General features: G+C 30.8%; 1 protein-coding gene across 1 annotated transcript; it reads left to right on the forward strand.

Annotated features, from left to right (window-relative positions):
• Positions 1–12,095: 12,095 nt before the first annotated feature.
• On the forward strand, positions 12,096–12,269 carry M430DRAFT_95945 (hypothetical protein; the record flags this gene model as incomplete). The annotated part of the gene is made up of 1 exon (XM_024869916.1): positions 12,096–12,269. A coding segment is annotated over one exon (174 nt), but the record flags the coding sequence as incomplete, so codon positions are not given.
• Between the last annotated feature and the right edge of the window lie 13,844 nt (positions 12,270–26,113).

A 26,113-nucleotide genomic window follows, 5' to 3' on the forward strand; every position in this document is an offset into this window, starting at 1 on the left:
TATAGGCCTTATTATAGTAGGGTTTACTAACGACCTTAACCTCTTAGCTTTTAGTAAAGACATAATAGAGATACGCTAGTACTTTAAAAGGGCGTAGTAGATATATAGCTAATAGTCGTATATAAGAAAGATAGAGTTTGCCCTTAAAAAGAGTAAGCTTCTTTACCTTACTTATACTTATACTATACTAACGACACTTGTCTACCTTAATAGCTAGGTTATACCTTTAGTCTAAAAGGCGTACTTTCTAAGAGTTTAGATAAATTAAAAGCTTAGATAAAAGGGCTACTTTAACGCTATTAAACAAAAGTTTACTACTTAGTAGTTTATACTTATAAGGCTTACTATGTCTACGTAAGGATATAGCCTACTATACGTAAGAGAGATTTATATAAAGGTAATCTAGAGTATTATAGTATATAGTATAAGGGTCTAGTACTACCCTTTTAAGTAGTAAGCTAAGAGAATTATAAAAAACCTTACTATAAAGTAGTTATAGTACCTTTACGTTATTGTAAAGGCGTACTAAGTAACTCTTATTTAGTTCCTTAAGTCTAAAATAGCTATGTCTCTACTTAACCTTTACCTTAATAAGTAAGTAGTAGACTTTAAATAACGTCTAAAACGTATAAGTAAAAGCGAACTTATATAGTCTATCTATAATAAGGTAGCGACCTGTCTTTAATAATACTAGAGACGCTACTATAGCGCTACTATAGTACTACTTTATATATTACTTAAGTATAAGACAGGCTAAGCTATATAAGTAAAGGACTAGTATAAGGACTCTCTTTTAGAGAAGACCTTATAAAGGAACTAGAAGGTATAATAGTCTTAATATAATAGCTTACTAGTATACTACTAGGGCGCTATCCTAGCTATACTATCTGTCCTCTTAGTAGATACCTTTAAGAAGTACCTACTCTTTTATAAGTATAAGAGCTCTTTATTAATATAGATCTATACTAGTAAAGTTAGACTCTAGGCTTTCTTGTTTAAGTATAGAGTACTAGAGGTAGTAACCCTCTAGTACCCTTATAGTAAGGCCTTAGAGACAGTAGTATACCTAGTCCTTAACTACTAGTAGCTAGATTAATAGTAGTAGGCCTTATAGTAAGCGCTCTACCTAAGAGCGCTATAGACGTTCTATAACTTTATAATAGTAATAAAAAAAAGTAAGAGCGCTTATATACTAATCTATTAGCTACTATTTACTAGCTAATTCTTATAGTTCTAGCTAGCTAAGCGCTACTTAGTAAAGGAGTTATAAGAGAGAGAGTAGCCCTAGCTAGTAGCCGGCGCCTTACTAGCGCCTTACTAGTATCTTATTAGTATGTTTAGTATTACTAGGCTAAAAGGTTAAGTTCTAGTAAGGTAGTAATAAAGACCTAGTGTCTTAGTAGCGCTATAATAGTATAAACGTAAGTAGTAGTACGTAGGTTTTTACCTAGCTTTAGTACGGTTTTACTATGTAATTTATTTATATAGTATAAAGGTTCTATATATAGTAGGCATAGGTAGTAAGAACAATAATAATAATAATAATAATAAACATTTAGTAAGGCTTTATAAACAATTCTTTATATTAAACAAATTCTTATATAGATAAGGTACTATAGATAAGAAGCGGCTAAAGCCTTTATTATATAGCTTATTAAGAACGCGCTAGCGCAAATCCGGCGTAATAAGTATACTACTATAAGTATAGATAAAAATAAAGAGTAGATAAAGAAAAGAGATATTCTTTCTTATATTTATACTATATTATTTTAAGGTTTTAAGGTAAGAATAGTTTATATATAAGGTAAGAGCTATAAGAAGAGGTATAAGGCTTACCTAGTACAGCCTTTATATATCCTAGGTACGTACTATAAAAAGAGAGCTTAGCTATATCTAGTATAAGTTTTATATAACTCTAAAAAGGCGTTATATCTAGTATAGCTTATACAACTCTAAGACAAAGCTATAAGAAAGAAAGGTAATGTTAGGGACTTAAAGAGGTAAGATTAGGAATACGTAGGCCTTATATACTTATAAGTACACTAAGGCTACTTAGAGTTCTTAAGTAGTATATATATATCTTAAGAAGTAAAGAGTAAAAAAGAAAGGTAAGAATTAGTTTAGATTTAAATAAAAGTATATTACGACTTACTAGCTACTTAACTATAATTCTCTACTATATTACCTGTAATACTAATCTCTAACAGTTATACTATTATAACTATTTAAGTACTTAGTATATATACGTTATATAGTCTTTTACTTTTTCTAAAAAGATTAGGATATTATCTAGGTAGATTACGTAAGTAACGTCTACTAGGCCTACTAGTGCCTTATTAATATACTACTAGAACGTAGCTAGTACGTTACATAATCTAAAAGGTATAACGTAATACTTAAAATAGCTATATTATATATAAAACACTATCTTTTACTTATTATTAAGCTAAATATAAATATAGTAGTAAGTATCTTTTAGGTTAAGCTTTATAAAGATTATAGCTCTCTTAAGCTAATCTAACGTCTTACTAATTAGTAATAAAGACGTCTAATTCTTAATAGTAATCTTATTTAGTATCTAGTAGTTAACGTAAAGGTATAAGCCCTTATTCTTCTTTAGTATAAACATAATAAGTATACTTACTAGACTATAAGACCTTTTAATCTAGTCCTTTTTTAACTTATCTTTTAAGTATTCTTATAATACTTTTATTTTTTTTTACTAGTAGGTAAAGTAGTCTTTATAGTAGCTTAGTACTAAGTTCTAGCTTAATTACGTACTAAGCCTTGTTTTTATCTAAAAGCCTCCTTACCTTTTTATTACTAAATATACGTATAAAATCCTTATACTTAGCTAATATATATAGTACTATTAATGTACTATCGCTAAGTATAGCTACTATAAGAAGGCTACTATAACCTTTCTTAAAGAACGCCTTAAATAGTAGTATATCTTCTTCTTTTTCTAAGACTTATATAAATTCCTTAGGTTTTATAATCTTTATACCTTTATATCTCTAGTAATACTCTTATATCTTAGTAATAAAATTAATCTTAGGGTTTACCTTATAAAGCTATAAGTATCTAAGTACTATTAAGTATACTTAATTATAGGAAAAAAGTAAGGAACAGTCGTCTACGCCCTCTACTACCCTAAAAACTCGAAAATAAACAATAGAATCAAAATTAGTACCTTTAGATACTTCTTAGAGTACTAGTAGACTATAAGTAAGCTTATAGTAACAGATAGTAAGTGTACTAGACTTAAACAGAGCTAACACTACTTACTTACAGGTAAGAGCTAGTACTCTTATACCCTAACTAAGAGCTATAGTAAGGAGCTAGAGAGTAGTAAAAGTAATAAGAATAATAAGACAAAGAAAATTATATAAAGGATTAAAGCTTGTATAATACTAGGTAAGAAGGAGAAGGCGTTACGTCTCTTACGCGACCTTATTACTATAATAACAATAGTAGTAGAGACAAGAGCTATAAACACAACAACCCTCTTATACACCTCTAGGTCCCCTTTTAATAATAACCTAGTAACGATTAGATAACTAAGAATAATATTAGAAGAGGCCTTTTAAAGGCTAGTAATAATAGTAGCCCTTTAGGCTACTTACACGTTAGTAGTAAGCTAGTACCTAACAAGAGTCTAGGTTATACTAGAGAGGCAGATTAAAGAGCTAAGGATTAAGGTAGACAGACAGACAGAGGACCTAGTACGTTATAGCGCTATTAAAGTAGTAATAGTAGCTAATATAGTAATAAGGAACGCTAAGGTAGTAGCGACCTACTAGCTACCTAGTAGCGATACTATCCTTACGTTTAAAGAGGCTATACTAAAGAACGTAATCTAAGATTAGGGCTAGGTATAAAGGGCGTTTAGGCCTATAGCTTAGCTCTATAAGAGTAAGTTTACTATAATCGTAAAGGGCCTACTAGTAGAATAGATTATATAAGTAAAGCTAAGAGTATTACTAGTAAAGATCTAAACCTACGTACTATATATTATAAAGGTTAAAGTTAAACCTATTAAGGCCCTTATAGTAAAGTTTATAATAGTAGTACTATACCTTTAGAGCGCTAACGTAGTAACACGCCTATACAAACAAGGGTTAATCTAGTAAGCCTAGATCTTTAACTATAAGCTATATTTAGCCGACCTACAAATCTAAAGATACTTTTAGTACTACTAGTTTAGCTATATTAGGCGGTTCTATAAGAACTAGGCCTAGTATAGCTACTACGTAAGAGTAGTATACCCTTAGGGTAAAGAGGAGTGCCCTTAACTTAATAGTAGAAAGAGATACGTTAACTATAGTAGACTATACGTAGTATAAGACTATTAGTGTCCTAAGGCCTTTAAAGTAAAGGAGTAGGTATATACTATATATTAATAAAGGCCTAGATAGTTTAAGGTATCTAAGAGTAGCTTTACTAGCCAGGTACCTAGTATTACGCTAGCGCCCTTATAAGATAGCGACAATAGCTACTAGATTATAGTATATAAGAGACTATAGACAGGTAATAGTAAGAAGCCTATAGTAAAGACTCTAGTAAGGCAAGGGTACCTCTTTATTAAGGTACTAGACACTATAATAGTCTAGAGCTATAACATTATAAAGATGTTAAGCTAGAGGGCTAACTAAGGGTCTAGCGACCCTTTTATAACATAAGAATTATAGATCTTAGACTCTTAGTAATAAAATTAATAATAGTATACTAGAACACTATAAGAAAGAATAGCCTTACCTTAATAGTACTTTACAATACTTATAAAGTCGACGTTATAGTAATTTAAGAGCTATAGTATAACACTTAGATAAAGATAGTCTACTACCTAGTATAGGTAAAGTACTAGTAGGTCTATAAGGGTAAAGGTAGAGTAGCTATCTATATCTATAAGTAGTACTTACCTCTTACCTAAGTAGTAGAGACAGGCGTTAACTAGTGTTACGTTACTCTATAAGGAGTTACTATCTAGTTAATATACTCGCTAATTCCTAACTCCTTAGGCTAGGCTAGCCCTCTCTAGCGGCTTACTAAAGAAGACCTAAAGAGGCTATAGATTATTATAAGTAACATAAACCTTTACTACCTACTCTAAGACAGAGCTAGTAAGACTACCCCTAAATTAGAGACCCTTTTCTGTCTAGCCTATAAGTAGTAGCTCTTACTATATACACCTTAAGGAGAGCTAACATAGTAGTAACATAACAAACAAGACTTAACGATTAACTACGTATAAGTTATAATAATACTCTAGTGTACTTATTAAGGTAACCTAGGGTATAAGGGATCTAACTACTATACCTAGCTAATTAAGGTTATTACCTAAGTAAGGGATTACTAAGAGAGAGCCGTAAAGGTACTAGGATAGAGCTAGACCCTAATAGACTAAGAACTAGTAACGATTAAGGCTAGGAGGCTCTACCTCTCCTTAGAGCTACTAGACATACCTTATAAGGTCGACAAGGTAGTTAACTCGCTTACCTCTTAGCTTATACGTATTATAGACATATCTACCTTAAGAAAGAAGGTTAACTAAAGGTACGCTAAGCCCTAGTAGAATAGTAAGGTCTTTAAGGCTGTCTAGTAAGTACAGGTAGTATACTATTAATACACTACTACCCTAACTAAGCTCTACTAGCGCGACCTCTAGTAGGCTAGTACCTATTAACTCTATATAATATAAGACGTAAAAACTAAGAGCTAGTATAGCGCCTTTACTACTACCTTAAAGGACTAACAGAAACTATAGAGTCTTAAGAAGTAGGCTAGGCTTTATAGCTATATGCCCTTAGAACCGGCCTTACTCTTACTTTTTTAGGGCGCTAATAAAGAGGTACCGGCTATAAGCTACTATAATAAAGTAATAGTATTAGGCCGACAGTTCTTTCCGGAATTAATAGCTAATCTTAGTAACGTTATTCTAGACCTCTAGAACAAGTAGTACTAATAGTTTACTATTAACGACACTATAATAAAGGTAGATATTACTAACGTTCTCTAAAAGACAAGTACCTAAAAGGCGCTAGGCCTTAACCTACTACCTACTAGCTTCCTTAAGGTATACAAGCGCCCCTTAGCTAAGCTCTTTATAGTAATAGTAACTATAAGCCTCTAGCTAGAGTACTTTCTTACGTAGTTTAAAGTAGTAAAAGTAGTAGTACTACGTAAGCCTAGAAAGACCCTTAAGTAGTAACAAACCACTAAGGCTTATAGGCTAATATTACTCTTAAACGTAATAAGTAAAGTAATTAAGTTAGTAATTAGCTAGTACTTTACTAAAGCTATAAAGTCGTAAGGGCTCCTTCTAGAGACATAGATAAAAAACCGGCTATAGTACTTAATAGACCTTATAGTCAAAATAGTAGTTAATACTACGTATATAGTATAGAGCTATAAGGCTATAGCGTCCTTCCTTTAACTTAATATTAAAGGCGCCTTTAATATAGTAAACTATATACGCCTTCTCTATACTCTCTAGTACCTAAGGTTCCTTATATAGGCTGTATAGTAGGTATATAGCTTCCTTACTAATTAGACAGCTAGTCTCTTCTTTAATAAAGAGGCGGCGCCGCCTTATAAAGTCACTATAAGGGTACTATAGAGTTTGCCCTTCTTTCTTATCCTCTTTTTCTTTTATACTACTAGCTTATATATACTACTATAAGGTTATATAAGCCTTATTATAGTAGGGTTTACTAACGACCTTAACCTCTTAGCTTTTAGTAAAGACACGATAGAGATACGCTAGTACCTTAAAGGGGCGTAGTAAACATGTAGCTAGTAGTCGCGTATAAGAAGGATAGAGTTTGCCCTAAAAAAGAGTAAGCTCTTTTACCTTACTTATACTTATACTATACTAACGACACTTATCTACCTTAATAGCTAGGTTATACCCTTAGTCTAAGAGGCGCGCTTTCTAAGAGTTTAGTTAGACTAGAAGCTTAGATAAAAGGGCTACCTTAACGCTATTAAACAAAAGTTTGCTACCTAGTAGTTCGCGCTTATAAGGCTTACTACGTCTATATAAGGATATAGCCTACTATATATAAGAGAGATCTATATAAAGGTAATCTAGAGTACTATAGTATATAGTGTAAGAGTCTAGTACTACCCCTTTAGGTAGCGAGCTAAAGAGATCGTAAAGGACCTTACTATAAAGTAGTTATAGTACCTTTACGTCGTTATAAAGGTATACTAGGCGACGTCTATCTAGTTCCTTAAGTCTAAAATAGCTACGCCCTTACTTAACCTCTACCTTAACAAGTAGGTAGTAGACTTTAAATAACGTCTTAAATGTATAGGTAAGGGTAAACTTATATAGTCTATCTATAATAAGGTAGTAGCCTGTCTTTAATAACGCTAGAGACGTTACTATAGCGCTACTATAGCGCTACCTTATACGTTACTTAAGTATAAGACAGGCTAAGCTATATAAGTAAAGGACTAGTATAAGGACTCCTTCTTAGAAGAGACCTTATAAAGGAACTAGAAGGTACAATAGTCTTAATACAATAGCTTACTAGTATACTACTAAGGCGCCGCCCTAGCCGCGCTACCTGTCCTTTTAGTAAATGCCCTTAAGAAGTACCTACTCTTTTATAAGTATAAGAGCTCTCTTTTAATACAAATCTATACTAGTAAAGTTAGACTCTAGGCTTTCTTTTTTAAGTATAGAGTACTAGAGGTAGCGACCCTCTAGTGCCCTTATAGTAAGGCCCTAGAGACAGTAGCTTACCTAGTCCTTAACTACTAGTAGCTAGATTAATAGTAACAGGCCTTATAGTAAGTACTTTACCTAAGAGTACTATAGACGTTCTATAACTTTATAGTAGTAATAGAGAAAGGTAAGAGTACTTATATACTAATCTGTTAGCTACTATCTACTAGCTAATTCTTATAGTTCTGTTTAGCTAAGCGCTACCTAGTAAAGGAGTTATAAGAGAGAGAGTAGCCCTAGCTAGTAGCCGGCGCCTTACTAGCGCCTTACTAGCGTCCTATTAGTATGTTTAGTATTACTAGGCTAGAAGGTTAAGTTCTAGTAAGGTAGTAATAAAGACTTAGCGCCCTAGTAGCGCTATAATAGTGTAAACGTAAGTAGTAGTACGTAGGTTTTTACCTGGCTTTAGTATAGTTTTACTACGTAATTTATATAGTATAAAGGTTCTGTATATAGTAGGCATAAGTAGTAAGAACAATAATAATAATATTATTAATTTTATTACTAAGAGTCTAAGATCTATAAGTCTTATATTATAAAGAGGTTACTAGACCCTTAGTTAGTTCCTTAGCTTAACATCTTTATAATGTCGTAGCTTCTAACTGTTACTATGTCTAGCGCCCTAATAAAAGGGCGCTTATACCTTACTAGAGTCCTTACTATAGGCTTCTTATTATTGCCTGTCTATAGTCTCTTAGGTACTATAACCTAGTAGCTATTATTACTATCTTATAAGAACGCTAGTATAACGCTAAGTACTTAGCTAGTAAAGCTACTCTTTAATACCTTAAACTGTTTAGGTCTTTACTAATATATAGTATATACCTACTCTTTTACCTTAAGGGCCTTAGGATACTAATAGTCTTACGCTATATATAGTCTACTATAGTTAACGTATCTCTTTCTACTATTAAGTTAAGAGTACTCTTCTTTACCTTAAGGGTATACTACTCTTACGTAGTAGCTATACTAGGCCTAGTTCTTATAGAACCTCTTAATGTAGCTAAACTAGTAGTACTAAAAGTATCTTTAGATTTGTAGGTTAGCTAAATATAGCTTATAGTTAAAGATCTAGGCTTACTAGATTAGCCCTTGTTTATATAAGTGTATTACTACGTTAGCGCTCTAAAGGTATAGTACTATTATTATAAACTTTACTATAAAGGCCTTAACAGGCTTAACTTTAACCTTTATAACATGTAGTATATAAGCTTAGATCTCTACTAGTAACGCTCTTAATTCTACTTATATAACCTAGTCTACTAGTAGGCTCTTTATAATTACTATAAACTTACTCTTATAAAGCTAGGCTATAGGCCTAAACACTCTTTATACCTAGCCTTAATCTTAGATTATAGTCTTTAGTATAGCCTCTTTAAAGGTAAGGATAGTATTACTACTTAAAAGCTAGTAAGTTACTACTACCTTAGCGCCTCTAATTACTATATTAGCCGCCGTTACTACTTTAATAGCGCTATAACGTACTAGGTCCTTTATCTGTCTATCTACTCTAATCCTTAGCTCCTTAATCTATCTCTCTAGTATTACTTATACTCTTATTAGGTACTAGCCTACTACTAACGTATATGTAGCCTAAAGGGCCGCTACTACTATTAGCCTCTAAAAGGCCTCTTTTAACATTATTCTTAATTACTTAATCGTTACTAGGTCGTTATTAAAAAGGGTCTTAAAGGTACGTAAAAAGGTCTTTATGTTTACTACTTTTAGCTTTACTACTACTGTTGTTATTATAATAAGGTCGTAAAGAAGGCGCGACGCTTTATCTTTCTTACCTAGTATTACGTAAGCCTTAATTTGTCGTAAGATTAACTTTGTTTTATTGTCTATACTACTCTTACTACTTACTAGCTCTTTACTATAGCTTTTTATTAAGGAATAAGAGTATTAGCTCCTTTTTATAAGTAGGTAGTACTAGCTTTGTTTAAGTCTAGTATACTTACTATCTGTTACTATAGGCTTGCCTATAGTCTACTAGTACTCTAGAGAGTATCTAAGGGTACTAATTTTGATTCTGTCGTTTGTTTTTAAGTTTTTAGGGTAGTTAAGAGCGTAGGTAACTATTATAAAGTTTTTTTTTTTTTACTTTATTAAATTATATAGTTTTACTATACTAATAAACAATAAGAAAGAATAATATTATATTTACTAAAGGTATTACTCTAAACACTAAAGAAAGTATAAGCGCCTAGCTTAATTAGTTAGAGATATACGCTCTTTAATTACTAGATTAGTAAAGAGAAAATACGTTAAATATATTAATACTAAGGACATAGTATATAAGATCTTAATAGATCTTTAGTAAAAGGTTATACCTTTTAATAAAGTTAAATAAGATCTCTTTTTATAAGATCTAACTAACGCTAGTATCTTACTAAGAAGAGGATAGTTAGTTATAGCTTAGGTAGAACACTTTAAGTCTACTTACCTAGCTTGTTTAGTTAATAAGATACTAGAGGTATCTAGTAATAGACTAATTAAGGCCTTTATTAACGGCTTAAAAGAAGTTAATCTATACTTTATTAAGATAGTACACTATAAGTTACTTAGAAAGAAAGTAATAACGTTTAAAAAAGTGTTAGATAAGTTTAAACTTAACCTTAAGAGCTAAAGAGATATTAGAGTGTCTAGATCTAGACACTATAGCGCCTTCTTAACTATAGACGCTATACTTAGTAGAAGAGGTAGTAGTAGTAATAATAACAATAATAACAAGCTAAAGTATGTCTATAGTAGCTACTATAACTACTATAACTACTATTACTTAATACTAACCTAACGTCTTAATTAGTAAAAACTAAGAAAAGATGTCTAAAAAAAGATTAATAACTAATTAAACGCTAATAGTAAACTTAAAGCTACTATTAAGTTAATTAAGAAGTAGAAAGAAGGTAGTAAAGGTAAGAAGTAAAGTAATAGCTATAAAGGAATTATAAAGGATAAGAAAAAAGAAGTCTCTAAGGCTTTTACTATAGACTTCTTTATATTTATGTCTAAAGCTTTTTAAGCTAACTTTAGCTACTTTATTTTAGTATTAACTCTAGTAATTCTAGTAGCCTACTTAGTCTAATTACTCTCCTTTAAGCCTACTTATCTCTTTAAAGATAGCTTTATCTTAGACTTAAGAGTAATAGTTTATGTTTATAATAAGCTAGTAAGGTTCTATAATATCTAGCCTGTATTACTAAGGAGCGTACTTATTACTAGTAAAGACTATATCTAAATTAAGGCTTTTAGAGATATTAAGATCTAACTATAAGGCCTAAAAGGCTAGTTTAGTATAGATCTTAAGAGTGTAGCCCTAGTCCTCTCTTTTTATACTAGTATAGTATCCTTATATAAGATAATTAAGAAAGGAGTCTACTAGAATACAAAAGGAAACTGTCTTACTTATTAAAACAATACCTTTTGTTATACCTTAGTTAGGTTTAACTAATAAGTATTAGAATATAATAGTACTACTACTAGATCTACCTTTTTAACTATTTAAGAACCTTCTTATATTAAAAGTACTTCTAGTTTAACTGTTTTTACTATTGTTATCCTTATACCTATTGTCTTTATATCTGTTTTTATATCTGTTTTTATACCTAAACTAATTAAATATAAGCTATAACTAGTAGTAACAGTTATATTAACTATTAAATTAATAGCTGTTTTAGCGGCCTTTCCGGCTAACTTATACCTACTAAGAGCACTATTAAAAGCGTTAGTTAAACTCTAGTATAAACAGATAAGGTACTTATATATAGAGGTAATCTAACGCCTAGCTACTAGTACTAAAAGAGTTAAGTTAGTACCTAAGGATTAGTACCTAATCCTACTATATAAGGTTTGTTATCTAGTAAACGCTAAACAGATTATATCTAGAGCTCTTATTAAGTATATAGACAAACCGTTTACTAGAATCTACCTAGATCTTATTTAAATGTACTTAATAGACTTTAAAGAAGTATATATCTTTTACTTTCTTAATAATCTTACTAGAATAAGCTTTATATATATCTTTATAACTAAACAAGGCTCTCTAGCTACTATATAACACTTTGTTTTCTTAATTAAAAGACACTTTAACGCTAAAGTCTACTAGATTAAGCTTAATAAAGAAACGTCTCTTAAAAGGGATTTTAATAATTAGATAGAGGTAAAAGGCTTTATTATTAAATAATTAGTACTACGTATAGTAGCCTAAAATAGGCTAATTAAAAGATTTAGGAGAGTACTTCTTAGTAGAGTAAGAGTACTAAAAATAAGATCTAACTTACTATTAAAGCTATAGCCTAAACTAATAAAAACAGCTAGATACCTAGTAAACAGATCTCTTATTACCTCTTTAGGCTAGAAAACACTATATAAGTGTTTTTACTACTCTAAACTAAACCTCTCTTACCTCTACGCCTTTAGCTATAAAGCCTACGCCTTAATTAAAAACATAGTACGCCTAGATAAGCTAGAACTAAGAGCTTTTGTTAGATACCTAGTAGAATATAACTCTACTAATATATTTAAGGTCTAGATTCTAGCTAGAAATAAGGTAATATTAGCTAGAGATGTTATATTTAATAAATCCTAAAGGTATTAGCCTTAAGATAAACAAGACGCTACTAAAAAAGTAATTAAAGCTATTAAAATACTAGTAATTAGTAAATATAACTAGTAAATTAAAGAAGAAGACGATCTCTTTAATCTTATTAAGAAAGAAACGTTACCTAACCTACTAGCTATAGAACTAATATATTTAACAAATCCTGTCTAAATAATAATAATAACAACTCTTTTAATAACAACTAATACTATTACTAAAACTACTATTAATCTATTAGTAGATACTACTAATAATCTTGTTAACAATCCTGTTACTAATCCTCTCTTAACGCTAAGAGCGTTACCTGTTCTAACTACTCTTTTTATATATATAAATCCTTCTCTAAACATCGACTTATCTAAAACTATAACTAGGGATATTAATAAGGTTATAAATAAGGATATAAATAAGGCTATAACTAGAGTAGACTAAGAGACAACTGTTACTAATAAGGTAGAGCTAGAGGATAAAACATAAGAACCTAAACTAAGGAACTAACATTATAAGTGTAGCTCTAATTCTACTAGCTTAAATTTAGTAAATATCCTTTTAATAAGAACATAGAATTAACAAGACAGGCATAAAGCCTATACTATCTAAATAAGGAAAATTAAAGCCTATAGTAGGTTTTATACTACCTTTTAAGTAAGAACAGAACATACTAAAAGAAGGATCTATAAGACTAAACTTCTATCTACTCTTAAATACTAGAAGAAGGTTTAAACTTATCTATATTAAGATAAGTTTATAATAGCTACGTTAAAAGAGTATAAGGATCTTAAAAGACATAAGACCTTTAAGACTATACTTAAGAGTATATCTAAAGTAAATATAATCCTTGTCTAGTAGGTATTTATATATAAATTTAATATAGATAGCTTTCTTAATAAATTTAAGGCTAGACTTATAGTTAGAGGTAATCTTTAACATCTTACTAGCTAAGATAACTACACTACTACTCTAGCGTTATAGGTTTTTAAAGACTTAATAATAATAGTTTGTTACTTTAATCTAGAGATCTACTAGCTTAACGCTATAAATGCCTTTACTAATAGTAATATAAATAAGACTATCTATATTAAATATCCTAAGGGTTTTAATAACTTAGAGTATGTTCTCTTTCTTCTTAAAGCTCTTTATAGGCTACACTATTTCCCTTTCTTATAGTATACTTACTTTACTAAAACACTAGCTAAGCTTAGCTTATATCTAGTTTTAGAGGCTAAGTATCTTTATATAAATAAATACCTTATTATCTTCTTTTATATAGATAATATTATTATCTTAGTAAAGAAGGAATATTAATAATACCTTTAAACCTTTAAACAAAGCCTGTTTAGTACTTATAAGATACGTAATATAAGAAGATTAAAGTAGTTCTTAAGTATCTAAGTAACTAGAGACAGAACTACTAGACAGATATAGTTAAGTTAAGACTCTTATATTAAGTTAATTACTTTAACCTTTTACTTAAGAGTAAAAGAGAAGAACGTTCCTTTAATACTTATATTAACTATAAAGTTAGTCTTAAACCTTAGCTAGGCCTCTCCTTAAGAGATCTATAGCTACTAGAGAAAAGTAGGCTTAATTCTCTATATAACTATTGTTACTAGACCTAACGCTATTAGAGTAACTAACAAGCTCTCTAAGTTTCTTTTAAACCCTTTTTCTAATTATCTACATACTATAAAAAGAGTTATTTAATACCTTTATAAAACCTGGTTTCTTAGAATCTAATTTAGAGGTAGTAATAGATTAGAATAGGCGTTCTTTTATACTAGTAATATAGTATATACTAACGACTTAGAAACTAGAAGAAGTACTAAAGGATATATGTTTTACTTGTTTAGAGGCCTTATTAATTAGAAATCCTCTAAACAAAAGACAGTTACTATATTAAGTATAAAAGCTAAGCTTTTAGCCCTGTCTTACGCTACTAAGGATCTCTACTAGTAAAGACGCTTCTTTACTAAGATCTTATTAAAATTATATAAAGAGTTTACTATTAATATAGATAACGCCTAAACTATCTGCCTTATATAATTAAGAACTCTACGCCTAGTTACTAAGCTTAAGTATATAGATATCTATTAATACTAGCTACACTAAGAGGTAACTAAAGAGAGACTTAGTCTATAGTAGCTATTAACTTATAATATACTAGTAGATAGGTTAACTAAGGCCTTACTATACTAGAAACACATTAAATTTATTAAATTACTTAATCTAGTAGATATTAAGACCCTAAACCTAAACGATAGCTAGCCTATAGATTAGGGTAGTTAAACACCCTTTATTTAGGTAAAAAACCCTTTTGTTTAACTACTAAATACCTAGAACTAGCTTTTACGCTAGTCTAAAGGCAATTCTTACTTAAACAATTAAGTAAGAGTTCTAGGATCTAGTTCTTATCTTAAGCTTAATTTCTTATTTAGAAAGTCTACTTCTTTTTTCTTAGAGACTTAACTGTTTCTATAGTTATATTCTTTAGTTCTATTTATTTCTACTGTTTACTTAACCTTATTACTTAAAATGTCTTGCTACTTAGAGTACTAGGTGTTACAGGTTAGAACCCGGTAAAGGGTTAGTGCTAAGTACGTAACTAACTAGACTATTATTACCCTGCCCTAGTAGTAGAGTTTTCTTCTACCTACTTCTTACCTTATATAAACCCTTTCCTTTCTTTTCTCTTTAGAGTATTCTTCTTATAGAATAAAACTAACATTTACTTAAGTATCGTGTTATTAGCCCCTAACATTAAAATACTCTTACTCCTTCTATCTAATTAGAGCTTCTTATAGCTTTATTATATAAGAGTATAAGATAAAGCTAGACTACCTAATAATAAGTTTTTAGACACCTTTTACTAGCTTGTCTATAAGACAGGATAACTAAGAGTAGTTATCTACTAGATAGAGTTAAGGAGAATAACTAGAGTATAAAGTAGAGTAGTTAAAACAAGTCGTATAATAGCTTTAAGCCTAAGTAGCCTAATACACTAACCTACTACTCTTTATACTAATCCTAGCTACCTTAACGCCTTTATCTATAGTCCTAAGGCTATTACTTGTTACTACTACCTTTATAAGGCTACTAGCTAAGCCGCTAGCTAAGTAGTAAAAGAGGCTCCTTCTAAATACTACTATGTTTAATAAAACTAAGGCCTAGTTTACTATATAGCGTTTAGTAATTAAAGCTAAACTTATAGTAGACCTTACCTTTAATATACTAACTATACGATTCTAGTACATTTATAGCTAACTAGTAAGTAAGGCCTTAACCTAAGTTACTCTTTAGGTTAGGTTAAACGTATAAAACAGACTAATAGTTAAGAAGAAGATAGATTTTAAGCTATTAAAGTAACTTTAGTAAGCGTTTAATAATATAAAGTTAAGAGAGTTAGCTAAGATATAGTTATATAAGTTAGAGTAAGGAAACTAGAGTTTTATAGTATTTTTAGTAGACTTTAAGCGTACGTTATTAAAGGCTAGAGGCCTAAGTTAGGATAATAACGTAAAGAAGTCCTTCTTAAAGAGTAGTATATTAGATAAGCTTAAGCTAGTAATTACGGCCTAAGACATACTTATGTTATATATAGACTTTTATAAGCTCTTAAAGACTATAAGCTATAACCTTAACACTATTAAGAGGCCTAGATAAAGACAGACAGGCTACTAAGCTAAGGCCTACTATACCTTACTCTTAAAGAACAACCGGCCTAACGACTAGATAGACTAGGAACTAACTTATATAACAAGGGTTACTACTACTTGTTTATAATAATAGTAGCGAGCTTAGTAAGTATTAGATAAGGTTATTAGTTAGTACTATATAGCTAGAGAGTACTTATAATATAGTAGTAAGGACTACTTTACCTAAGAATGTTACTTACTACTAGCTTAAAGACCTAATAGCTTAACCTAACCTAAGAGAATAGCTATAGTATCTACCTTAAGGCTATATACAATAATATACTAGGCTATTAAGGAACTATTAGACAAAGAGAACGTAGTAAAAGAAAAGAACTTAGAAAACAAGTAGCTCTTATTTAAAAGTATAAATAAGAGTAAAAAAGAAAGGTAAAGAAGGCATAAGACTAAGACTAGTAAAGGTTTAAGAAGAAGGTAATAGATTACCTTTTTTTCTTAGTATTAATATTAGTTAATAAAGAATGTTTTACTTATATACTAGTAGATTTAAGTTACTTATTATATAGACTAATAGACTCTTATTTTACTTAAAAACACTATCTTTAGTATATTAGTTATAGCCTCTATATAATTACCGGCTTTAAGTAGCTATTAAAGAGTATAATTAATAAGGTCGTAGTAGTTAATACTAATATTAACAGCTACGTAAAAGAGAAAAGCTACTTTTATGTAGTTCTAAACCTAGTGTTATATAACGTTATCCTTAGCCTTTCTTAGATAATATAGTATAACGTCTACTTAAGTCTAAAAAGGTCAGAATTAGTAATTAGTTTATCTAGTATATAAGTTAGAAACTAGACTATTAACCTAGACAAACCCTTAAATTACGTAATATTATTAGTAGCTAGGTTTATGTCTACTATATAATAAAGAGAGAGAAAGAAGAAGCTCTAGGTCTTCTTAGTAAGTATAGCTAATATCTAGAAGGCCCTAGCTACTAAAAAGAAGTCTGACTATTAACTTCTTTTACTTACCTAGTACTAAGAGTTCTTTTTATTATTTAATTGTATAAAAGTAAAGAAGTTACTACTACTTTATAGTAAGTTAGTTAATTATACTATTAAGATTAAGAAGACAGATAAAAAGGAATAGAAGATCTTATAAAGGCCTTTATATAGTATGTTAAGAGACAAGCTATTAGTCTTCTAAAAGACCCTAACTAACTTACTAGATAAGTAATTTATCTAGGTTAGTAACTTACTAGTAGCGGCTTTAGTTCTCTTTATATAAAAGCTAAGAAGTAGACTCTAGTTTTATATTAACTACTAGAGGCTAAACAAGATTACTTAAAAGGACTAATACCTTTTCTTACTAATCTATAAGACCTTATAGAACATTAGACAAGTAAAATAGTTTATAAAGCTAGATATAATTACGGCCTTTTATAAGATATAGATTACTAAGAGTAATAAATAAAAGACAGCCTTTTATATAAGGTACGGCTTATATAAGTAGCTAGTAACGCCCTTTAGGCTTATAAACGTACTAAGTACCTTTTAGAAGTATATTAACTAGGCCCTTTAGGACTACCTAAACAAGTTCTACTTAGTATACGTAGACAACGTCTTAATCTATTTAAAAGAGACTCTTAAGGAACATAAGGAGTATATATAAAAGGTACTAGCTAGACTCTAAAAGGTAGGCCTATAGCTTAATATTAATAAGTATAAGTTTAAGGTTAAGTCGACTAAGTACCTTAGGTTTATTATTAAGGCTAAGTAAGGTATATAAATAGACTTAGGTAAGGTTAAGGCTATCTTAGACTAGAAAATACCTTATATAGTTAAGAGAGTCTAAGGGTTTTTAAGATTTATAAACTTTTATAAGAAGTTTATTTAGAACTTTTCTAATGTCGTATACTTAATTATAGACCTTATAAAGAAAGAAAAGGCGTTTAAGTAGATAAAAGACACTAAAAAGGCCTTTAAATAACTAAAGAAGATGTTTATATTAGCGCTAATTCTTACTTTCTTTAACTATAACTATAAGACAATCTTAGAGATAGACTTCTTTAAGTAGTATATAAGTAAGATACTATTTTAGGTTAATAACAAGAGAGTCGTACGACCTTATACGTACTTCTTAAAGAAGAATAATCTAGCTAAGTATAATTATAAGATCTATAATAAAGAGATATTAGTAATTATTTATTATCTTAAAGAGTAAGACTTAAGCTTATAAAGCGTTAAGAGTTTTAAGATTTATATAGACTATAAGAACTTAGAGTACTTTATAACTGTCTAAAAGCTAACTAAATAATAAATAAGGTAGTCTTTAGTCTTATTAAAATATAACTTTATAATCTTATATATTAAAGAAAAGACAAACCTAATAGCTAACGTACTATTACGACAGGACTAGAACATACTATCTAACTAAAAAGACAAATTGTCACGGGTCAGAACCTAGTAAGAGGTTAGTGCCAAGCACGTGACCAACCGGACTATCGTTACCCTGCCCTAACAGTAGAGTTTTCTCTTACCCCTTGCCTTATACAAACCCTTTTCTTTCTTTTCTCTTTAAAGTATTCTCCTTATAGAATAAAACTAACATTTACCTAAGTATCGTGTCGTTAGCCCCTAACATTAGAATACTCTTACCCCTTTTATCTAATTAGAGCTTCTTATAGCTCTATTATATAAGAGTATAAGATAGAGCTAGACTACCTAATAATAAATTTTAAGATACCTTTTACTAGTTTGTCTATAAGACAAGATAACTAAGAGTAGTCGTCTACTAGATAGAGTTAAGGAGAATAACTAGAGTACGAAGTAGAGTAGTTAAAACAAGTCGTACGATAGCTTTAAGCCTAGGCGGCCTAATATACTAACCTACTACCCTTTACGCTAATCCTAGCTACCTTAACGCCTTTGTCTATAGTCCTAGGGCTATTACCTGTTACTACTGCCCTTATAAGGACGTTAGCTAAGCTAATAGCTAAGCGACAAAAGAGGCTCCTTTTAGATACTATTATGTTTAATAGAACTAAGGCCTAGTTTACTACGTAGCGTTTAGTGATTAAGGCTAAACTTATAGTAGACCTTACCTCTAATATACTAACTATACGATTCTAGTACGTTTATAGCTAACTAGTAGGTAAGGCCTTAACCTAGGTTACCCTTTAGGTCAGGTTAAACGTATAAAACAGACTAATAGTTAGGGAGAGAATAGATTTTAAGCTACTAGAGTAACTTTAGTAAGTGTTTAATAACGTAAAGTTAAGAGAGTTAGCTAAGACACGGTTATATAAGTTAGAGTAAGGAAACTAGAGTTTTGTAGCGTTTTTAGTAGACTTTAAGTATACGTTATTAGAGGCTAAAGGCCTAAGTTAAGATAACGACGTAAAGAAGTCCTTCTTAAAGAGTAGTGTATTAGACAAGCTTAAGCTAGCGATTATAGCCTAGGACATACTCGTGTTATACGTAGACTTTTGTAAGCTCTTAGAGACTATAAGCTATAACCTTAACACTATTAAGAGGCCTAGATAAAGACAGATAGGCTACTAGGCTAGGGCCTACTATACCCTATCCTTAAAGAATAACCGGCCTAACGACTAGATAGACTAAGAACTAACTCGTACAACAAGGGTCGCTACCGCCTGTCTATAACAATAGTAGCGAGCTTAGTAGGTATTAGACAAAGTTATTAGTCGGCGCTATACGGCTAGAGAGTGCCTATAATATAGTAGTAAGGACTACTTTACCTAGGAATATTACCTACTACTAGCTTAGAGACCTAATAGCTTAACCTAACCTAAGAGAACAGCTATAGCGTCTACCTTAAGGCCACGTATAATAACATACTAGGCTGTTAAGGAACTATTAGATAAAGAAGACGTACTAGAAGAAGAGAACTTAGAAAACAAGTAGCTCTTGTTTAAAAGCGTAAACAAGAGTAAAAAGAAGAGGTAAAGAAGGTACAAGACTAGGACTAGTAGAGGTTTAAGAAGAAGGTAATAGATTACTCTCTCTTCTTAGTATTAATGTTAGTTAATAAAGAATGTTTTACTTATATACTAGTAGATTTAGGTTACTTATTATATAGACTAATAGACTCTTGTTTTACCTAAAAACACTATCTCTAGTGTATTAGTTATAGCCCTTATATAATTACTAGCTTTAAGTAGCTATTAGAGAGTGTAATTAATAAGGTCGTAGTAGTTAATACTAACATTAATAGCTACGTAAAAGAGAAAAGCTACTTTTATGTAGTTCTAAACCTAGTGTCGTATAACGTTATCCTTAGCCTCTCTTAGATAACTTAGTATAACGTCTACCTAAGTCTAAAGAGGTTAGAATTAGTAATTAGTTTGTCTAGTACACGAGTTAAGAACCGGACTATTAACCTAGACAAACCCCTAAATTACGTAATGTTGTTAGTAGCTAGGTTTGTGTCTACTATATAACAAAGAGAGAGAAAGAAGAAGCTCTAGGTCTTCTTAGTAAGTATAGCTAATATCTAGAAGGCCCTAGCTACTAAAAAGAAGTCTGACTATTAACTCCTTTTACCTACCTAGTACTAGGAGTTTCTCTTGTTGTTTAATCGTATAAAAGTAGAGAAGTTACTACTACTTTATAAAAAGTTAGTTAATTATACTATTAAGATTAAGAAGACAGACAAAAAGGAACAGGAGATCTTATAAGGGCCCTTATATAGTATGTTAAGGAACAAGCTATTAGTCTTCTAGAAGACCTTAACCGACCTACTAGACAAGTAATTTATCTAGGTTAGTAACTTGTTAGTAGCGGCTCTAGTACTCTTTATATAAAAGCTAGAAGGCAGACTCTAGTTTTATATTAACTACTAAGGGCTAAACAAGATTACTTAAAAGGACTAATACCCTCTCTTACTAATCTATAAGACCTTATAGAATATTAGACAGGTAAAATAGTTTACAAAGCTAGACGTGATCACGGCCTTTTATAAGATATAGATTACTAAGGGTAACAAATAAAAGACGGCCTTTTGTATAAGGTACGGCCTATACAAGTAGCTAGTAACACCCTTTAGGCTTACGAACGTACTAAGTACCTTTTAAAAGTACATTAACTAGGCCCTTTAAGACTACCTAGACAAGTTCTACTTAGTGTACGTAGACAACGTCCTAATCTATTTAGAAGGGACTCTTAAGGAATATAAGGAGTACGTATAAAAGGTACTAGCTAGACTCTAGGAGGTAGGCCTATAGCTTAATATTAATAAGTATAAGTTTAAGGTTAAGTCGACTAAGTACCTTAGGTTTATTATTAAGGCTAAGTAAGGTATATAGATAGACCTAGGTAAGGTTAAGGCTATCCTAGACTAGGAAGTACCTTATATAGTTAAGAGAGTCTAGAAGTTTTTAGGATTTATAAACTTTTATAAGAAGTTTATCTAGAACTTCTCTAATGTTATATGTCTAATTATAGACCTTATAAAAAAAGACAAGGCGTTTAAGTAGATAGAGGACACTAGAAAGGCCTTTAAATAGCTAAAGAAGATGTTTATATTAGTACTAATTCTTACTTTCTTTAACTATAACTATAAGATAATCTTAAAGACAGACTCTTTTAAGTAGTATATAAGTAGGACACTATTCTAGGTTAATAATAAGAGAGTCGTACGACTTTATACGTACTTCTTAAAGAAGAATAATCCGGCCGAGTATAATTACGAGATCTATAATAAGGAAATGTTAGTAATTATCTATTGTCTTAAAGAGTAGGACTTAAGCTTATAGAGCGTTAAGAGTTTTAAGATTTGTACAGACTATAAGAACTTAGAGTACTTTATAACTGTCTAGAAGCTAACTAAACAATTTACTTAACTAGTCTATAATAACTATAAGGTTTATATAACCCTTACTCTTAAGTAAGTCGACTATAAAGTCGATTAAAATCTCTTTTTATATCTAATTAGATATAAGTAAGGGTTTTAAGAATCCTTACTTCTAATCTCTTTAGGCCTTATTACGACTATATAAATTATAGTTCTATATAAAGTAACAGATATCTCTAAGTATTCTTAGCTAAAAGAACTAGTGTATTATAAGAGTAGACATAACCTTACGACTTAAGTAGCTTATTAAGACTAAGTTATATATATGTTAGATTAGCTTTATATAAAGCTCTTTAGAATCTAAAACCTAGTACTTACCTTAAAAGAGTAGCTAATTTCCTTAGTCTAAGCTATACTTTACGATTAATACTTTAACTCTAAGTTTAGTTAAGAAGACTTAGTTACTTTAGGCTAACGCCTAGACTATCTTATTATATACTTAATCTTTTATATAAGCCCTTACTTAAAGCCTCTTTAGGCTACCTTTTACCTTTAGGGCCGTATACACTAGCCTGTTACTAGCTAGTATAGTACTCTTTATAAGGATAGCGTAAGTCGTCTTTATAGATTATAAGCGTAACTTAGTAGCTATTATTAATTTCTAAGAAAAAAGGTTTTCTTTAGCTATTACTCTTTACCTTAAGGGTAGCTTACCTAAGAGGTTAACTAAGTAGCTTAGCTTTAGTAGCTATATTATATAGTACTATAGTTATTTGTGTTAGGGGCTGACAACACGATGCTTAGGTAAATGTCGGTTTTATTCTACAAGAAGAATACTCTAAAGAAGAAAGAAAGGAAAGGGTTTGTATAAGGCAAGGGGTAAGAGAAAACTCTACTGTTAGGGCAGGGTAATAATAGTCTAGTTAGTTACGTACTCGGCATTAACCCTTTACTAGGTTCTAACCTATAACATTACCCTTCTTCTTCCTTCTTACGCTAACGCCTAATCCTGTAACCTGTACTTTATACAAGGGCCTTAATTAGCTCTTCTTAGTAAGTGATCTAGACGATCCCTATACTACTATAAATTAATTCTCCTCTCTCCTTATACCTAACCTTAATAACCTAATCTACTACTCTTACTACTACCCTTCTTTATACTATACGATTATACTGTAATCTATTAATTAAGCTACTACTAAGCGTTCTAAAGTAGCTGCCCCTTAACGATTAGTAAGTCAAGCTTCTCTCTAGTACAAACTCGTACGGCGCTAACGCGGGCGCCAGCCTATTACTAAGCCTTTTTTTTTTTGTATATATAGTAAAAATAGCTGCCCTAAACCTACAGAACGTGTACGATACTACCTTACCTTTAGCTAGCCCTTACTAACACGTATATAGCCTTGTCTATATAGTTAACGATACTATTACGTAGTTAAACGCCCTTACTGTCTAGTAGTACCTAATCTTATATATCGCCTCTCTTTACGTCCTTATATAACTTATTTATATAAACAAGTAGTGTTAAGCCTTAGCCCTTTTAGGGCGTAACGTACCTTTTTACCTTAGCTATATTACTTTAGTACAAGTATAGACGTATCGTCTGTCTTATATAAATATAATACTTATATAGTATGTAGGCGTACTTGTCTTTAGTAGCTGTTCTTTGTATTATAGAAACGACTAAGGAGTCTTTTCTAACTACTAAGTACTACCTAGATTCTAGAATAAGGCGTATAAGAACTATAAATAAAGAGACTATAGCGTAAGGTGTTCTACTTGTAGTAGTAGTATACAACAGGCTTCCCTAGATAATCGTCTAGGGCTACTAGCCCTAAAGTAAGAAGAGAAGAGTAACAACAACAAGCTAGGCACGGGCGTAGTTATACGTTTTCTTAAGGGAGAGTTAGGGTTATATAATAACCTAATTGTACTATAAGGTCTAGATAGTAAGGGTTTAGCTAGTACTTCTCTTACTCTCTTCTTCTTTTAGTATAATAAAAGGTTATACTCTTACCTAATAATCTATAACTTATAACGTTTATAATAACTATAACTTTATACGCTATAAATAATAGTATAAGAAAGAAAAGACTAATAATAACTTATCCTTATACCTAGCAGTATATCGTATAACGCCTGCCCTACTAAGTGTTTTGTTCCCCCTCTTCCTACTACTCTTGTTCTTTATATAACACTAGTGTAGTAGTGTCGGTTAGTATAGACGTAGGTTCTTAGGTAAGGGCTTAATACTCTACCTACTTAACTAGGTACTATACCTAGCTACCCTAACCCTGTTATATAGTACGCTTTCTTATAATCCTCTTAATATAGTATTCTTCTTTCTCTCTTACGATTACAGGCCTAGGCTAATCGTTAGTAACCTCTTGTAATAAGAACAGATTATATAACGCTAGGCGTAAGAGGTTAGAAGAGAACACGTTATAGATCCTTAGTAAGGTGTTAAGCTAGTAGCTATACAAACCTACGACCTCTGTTACTATAAACTTAGTATACTTTATATTAAGCTTCTTTAATAGACGGCTTGTATAGACGTTCTATAAGTTAAGCTAGACCTTATTACTAACGTTAAATCGTACGGCCTATAAGCGCCTCTAATTTGTTAAGTCCTCTTGTACTTACTAGGCTATAGCTATTAACGCCTATACTTACTTAGTCGTGTCCTTAAGCTTCCTTATAATGTTGTCTGCTTACTAGGTAAGGCTTTTATAGGTACTATATAGTATTAGGTCGTACGACGTCTAGATTAGGCTAACATAGTACTTATAGGTCAAGAAGAAGAGGCTTACTCTTATAGATATCGTGTCTTGATTATTAATCGCTAACTCTATAGTTAGTAGTAGCTTAGCCTAATTATCTTAAGTGTAATTTACGAACGTACAAAGGTATGTCTTTACTATTTAGTTTATACGCTCTATTAACCTGTCTGTTTTAAGGTAGAACATAGTCGATAACCTTTATATAATCTTTAGATACATGTAGATCTGTGCCTATACGATTCTTACAAACTATAGTCCTTTATTAGATACGATCACGTACAGTAGTCTATAATGTTAGTAGAAGTATTATATAAACGCGTTAGCTACGTCCTTTACTCTAATCTATACTATTAGTTTAAGAATTACTCTTTTACTTAACTAGTCTATAATAACTATAAGGTTTATATAACCCTTACTCTTAAGTAGGTCGACTATAAAGTCGATCAAAATTTCTTTTTATATCTAATTAGGTATAAGTAAGGGTTTTAAGAATCCTTACTTCTAATCTCTCTAGGCCTTATTACAATTATATAAATTATAGTTCTATATAAAGCGACAGATATCTTTAAGTATTCCTAGCTAAAAGAACTAGTATATTATAAGGGTAGACGTAACCTTACGACCTAAGTAGCCTGTTAAGACTAAGTCGTATATATATTAGATTAGCTTTATATAGAGCTCTTTAGAATCTAGAACCTAGTGCCTACCTTAGAAGAGTAGCTAATTTCCCTAGTCTAAGCTATACTTTACGATTAACACTTTAACCCTAAGTTTAGTTAAGAAGACTTAGTTACCTTAGGCTAACGCCTAGACTATCTTGTCGTATACTTAATCCTTTATACAGGCCCTTACCTAGAGCCCTTCTAGGCCGCCTTTTACCTTTAGGGCCGTGTACACTAGCCTGTTACTAGCTAGCGTAACGCTCTTTATAAGGGTAGTATAGGTTGTCTTTATAGATTATAGGCGTAACTTAGTAGCTGTCGTTAATTTCTAAGAAAAGGGGTTCCTTTTAGCCGTTACTCTCTACCTTAGGAGTAGCCTACCTAAGAGGTTAACTAGGTAGCTTAGCTTTAGTAGCTATATCGTATAGTACTATAGTCATTTGTCTTTCTAGTTAGATAGCATATCCTAGTCCTATTATAATAGTACGTTAGCTATTAGGTTTGTCTTTCCTTTAATATACAAGATCGTAAAGTTATATTTTAATAGGACTAGAGACTACCTTATTTAAGAGTAATTCTTAAACTAATAGTATAGATTAGAGTAAAGGACGTAGCTAACGCGTTTATATAATACTTCTACTAACATTATAGACTACTGTACGTGATCGTATCTAATAAAGGACTATAGTTTGTAAGAATCGTATAGGCACAGATCTACATGTATCTAAAGATTATATAAAGGTTATCGACTATGTTCTACCTTAAAACAGACAGGTTAATAGAGCGTATAAACTAAATAGTAAAGACATACCTTTGTACGTTCGTAAATTACACTTAAGATAATTAGGCTAAGCTACTACTAACTA

This window comes from Amorphotheca resinae (genome assembly GCF_003019875.1).
Source record: "Amorphotheca resinae ATCC 22711 unplaced genomic scaffold M430scaffold_2, whole genome shotgun sequence".
In the NCBI taxonomy this organism is placed as follows: domain Eukaryota; kingdom Fungi; phylum Ascomycota; class Leotiomycetes; order Helotiales; family Amorphothecaceae; genus Amorphotheca; species Amorphotheca resinae.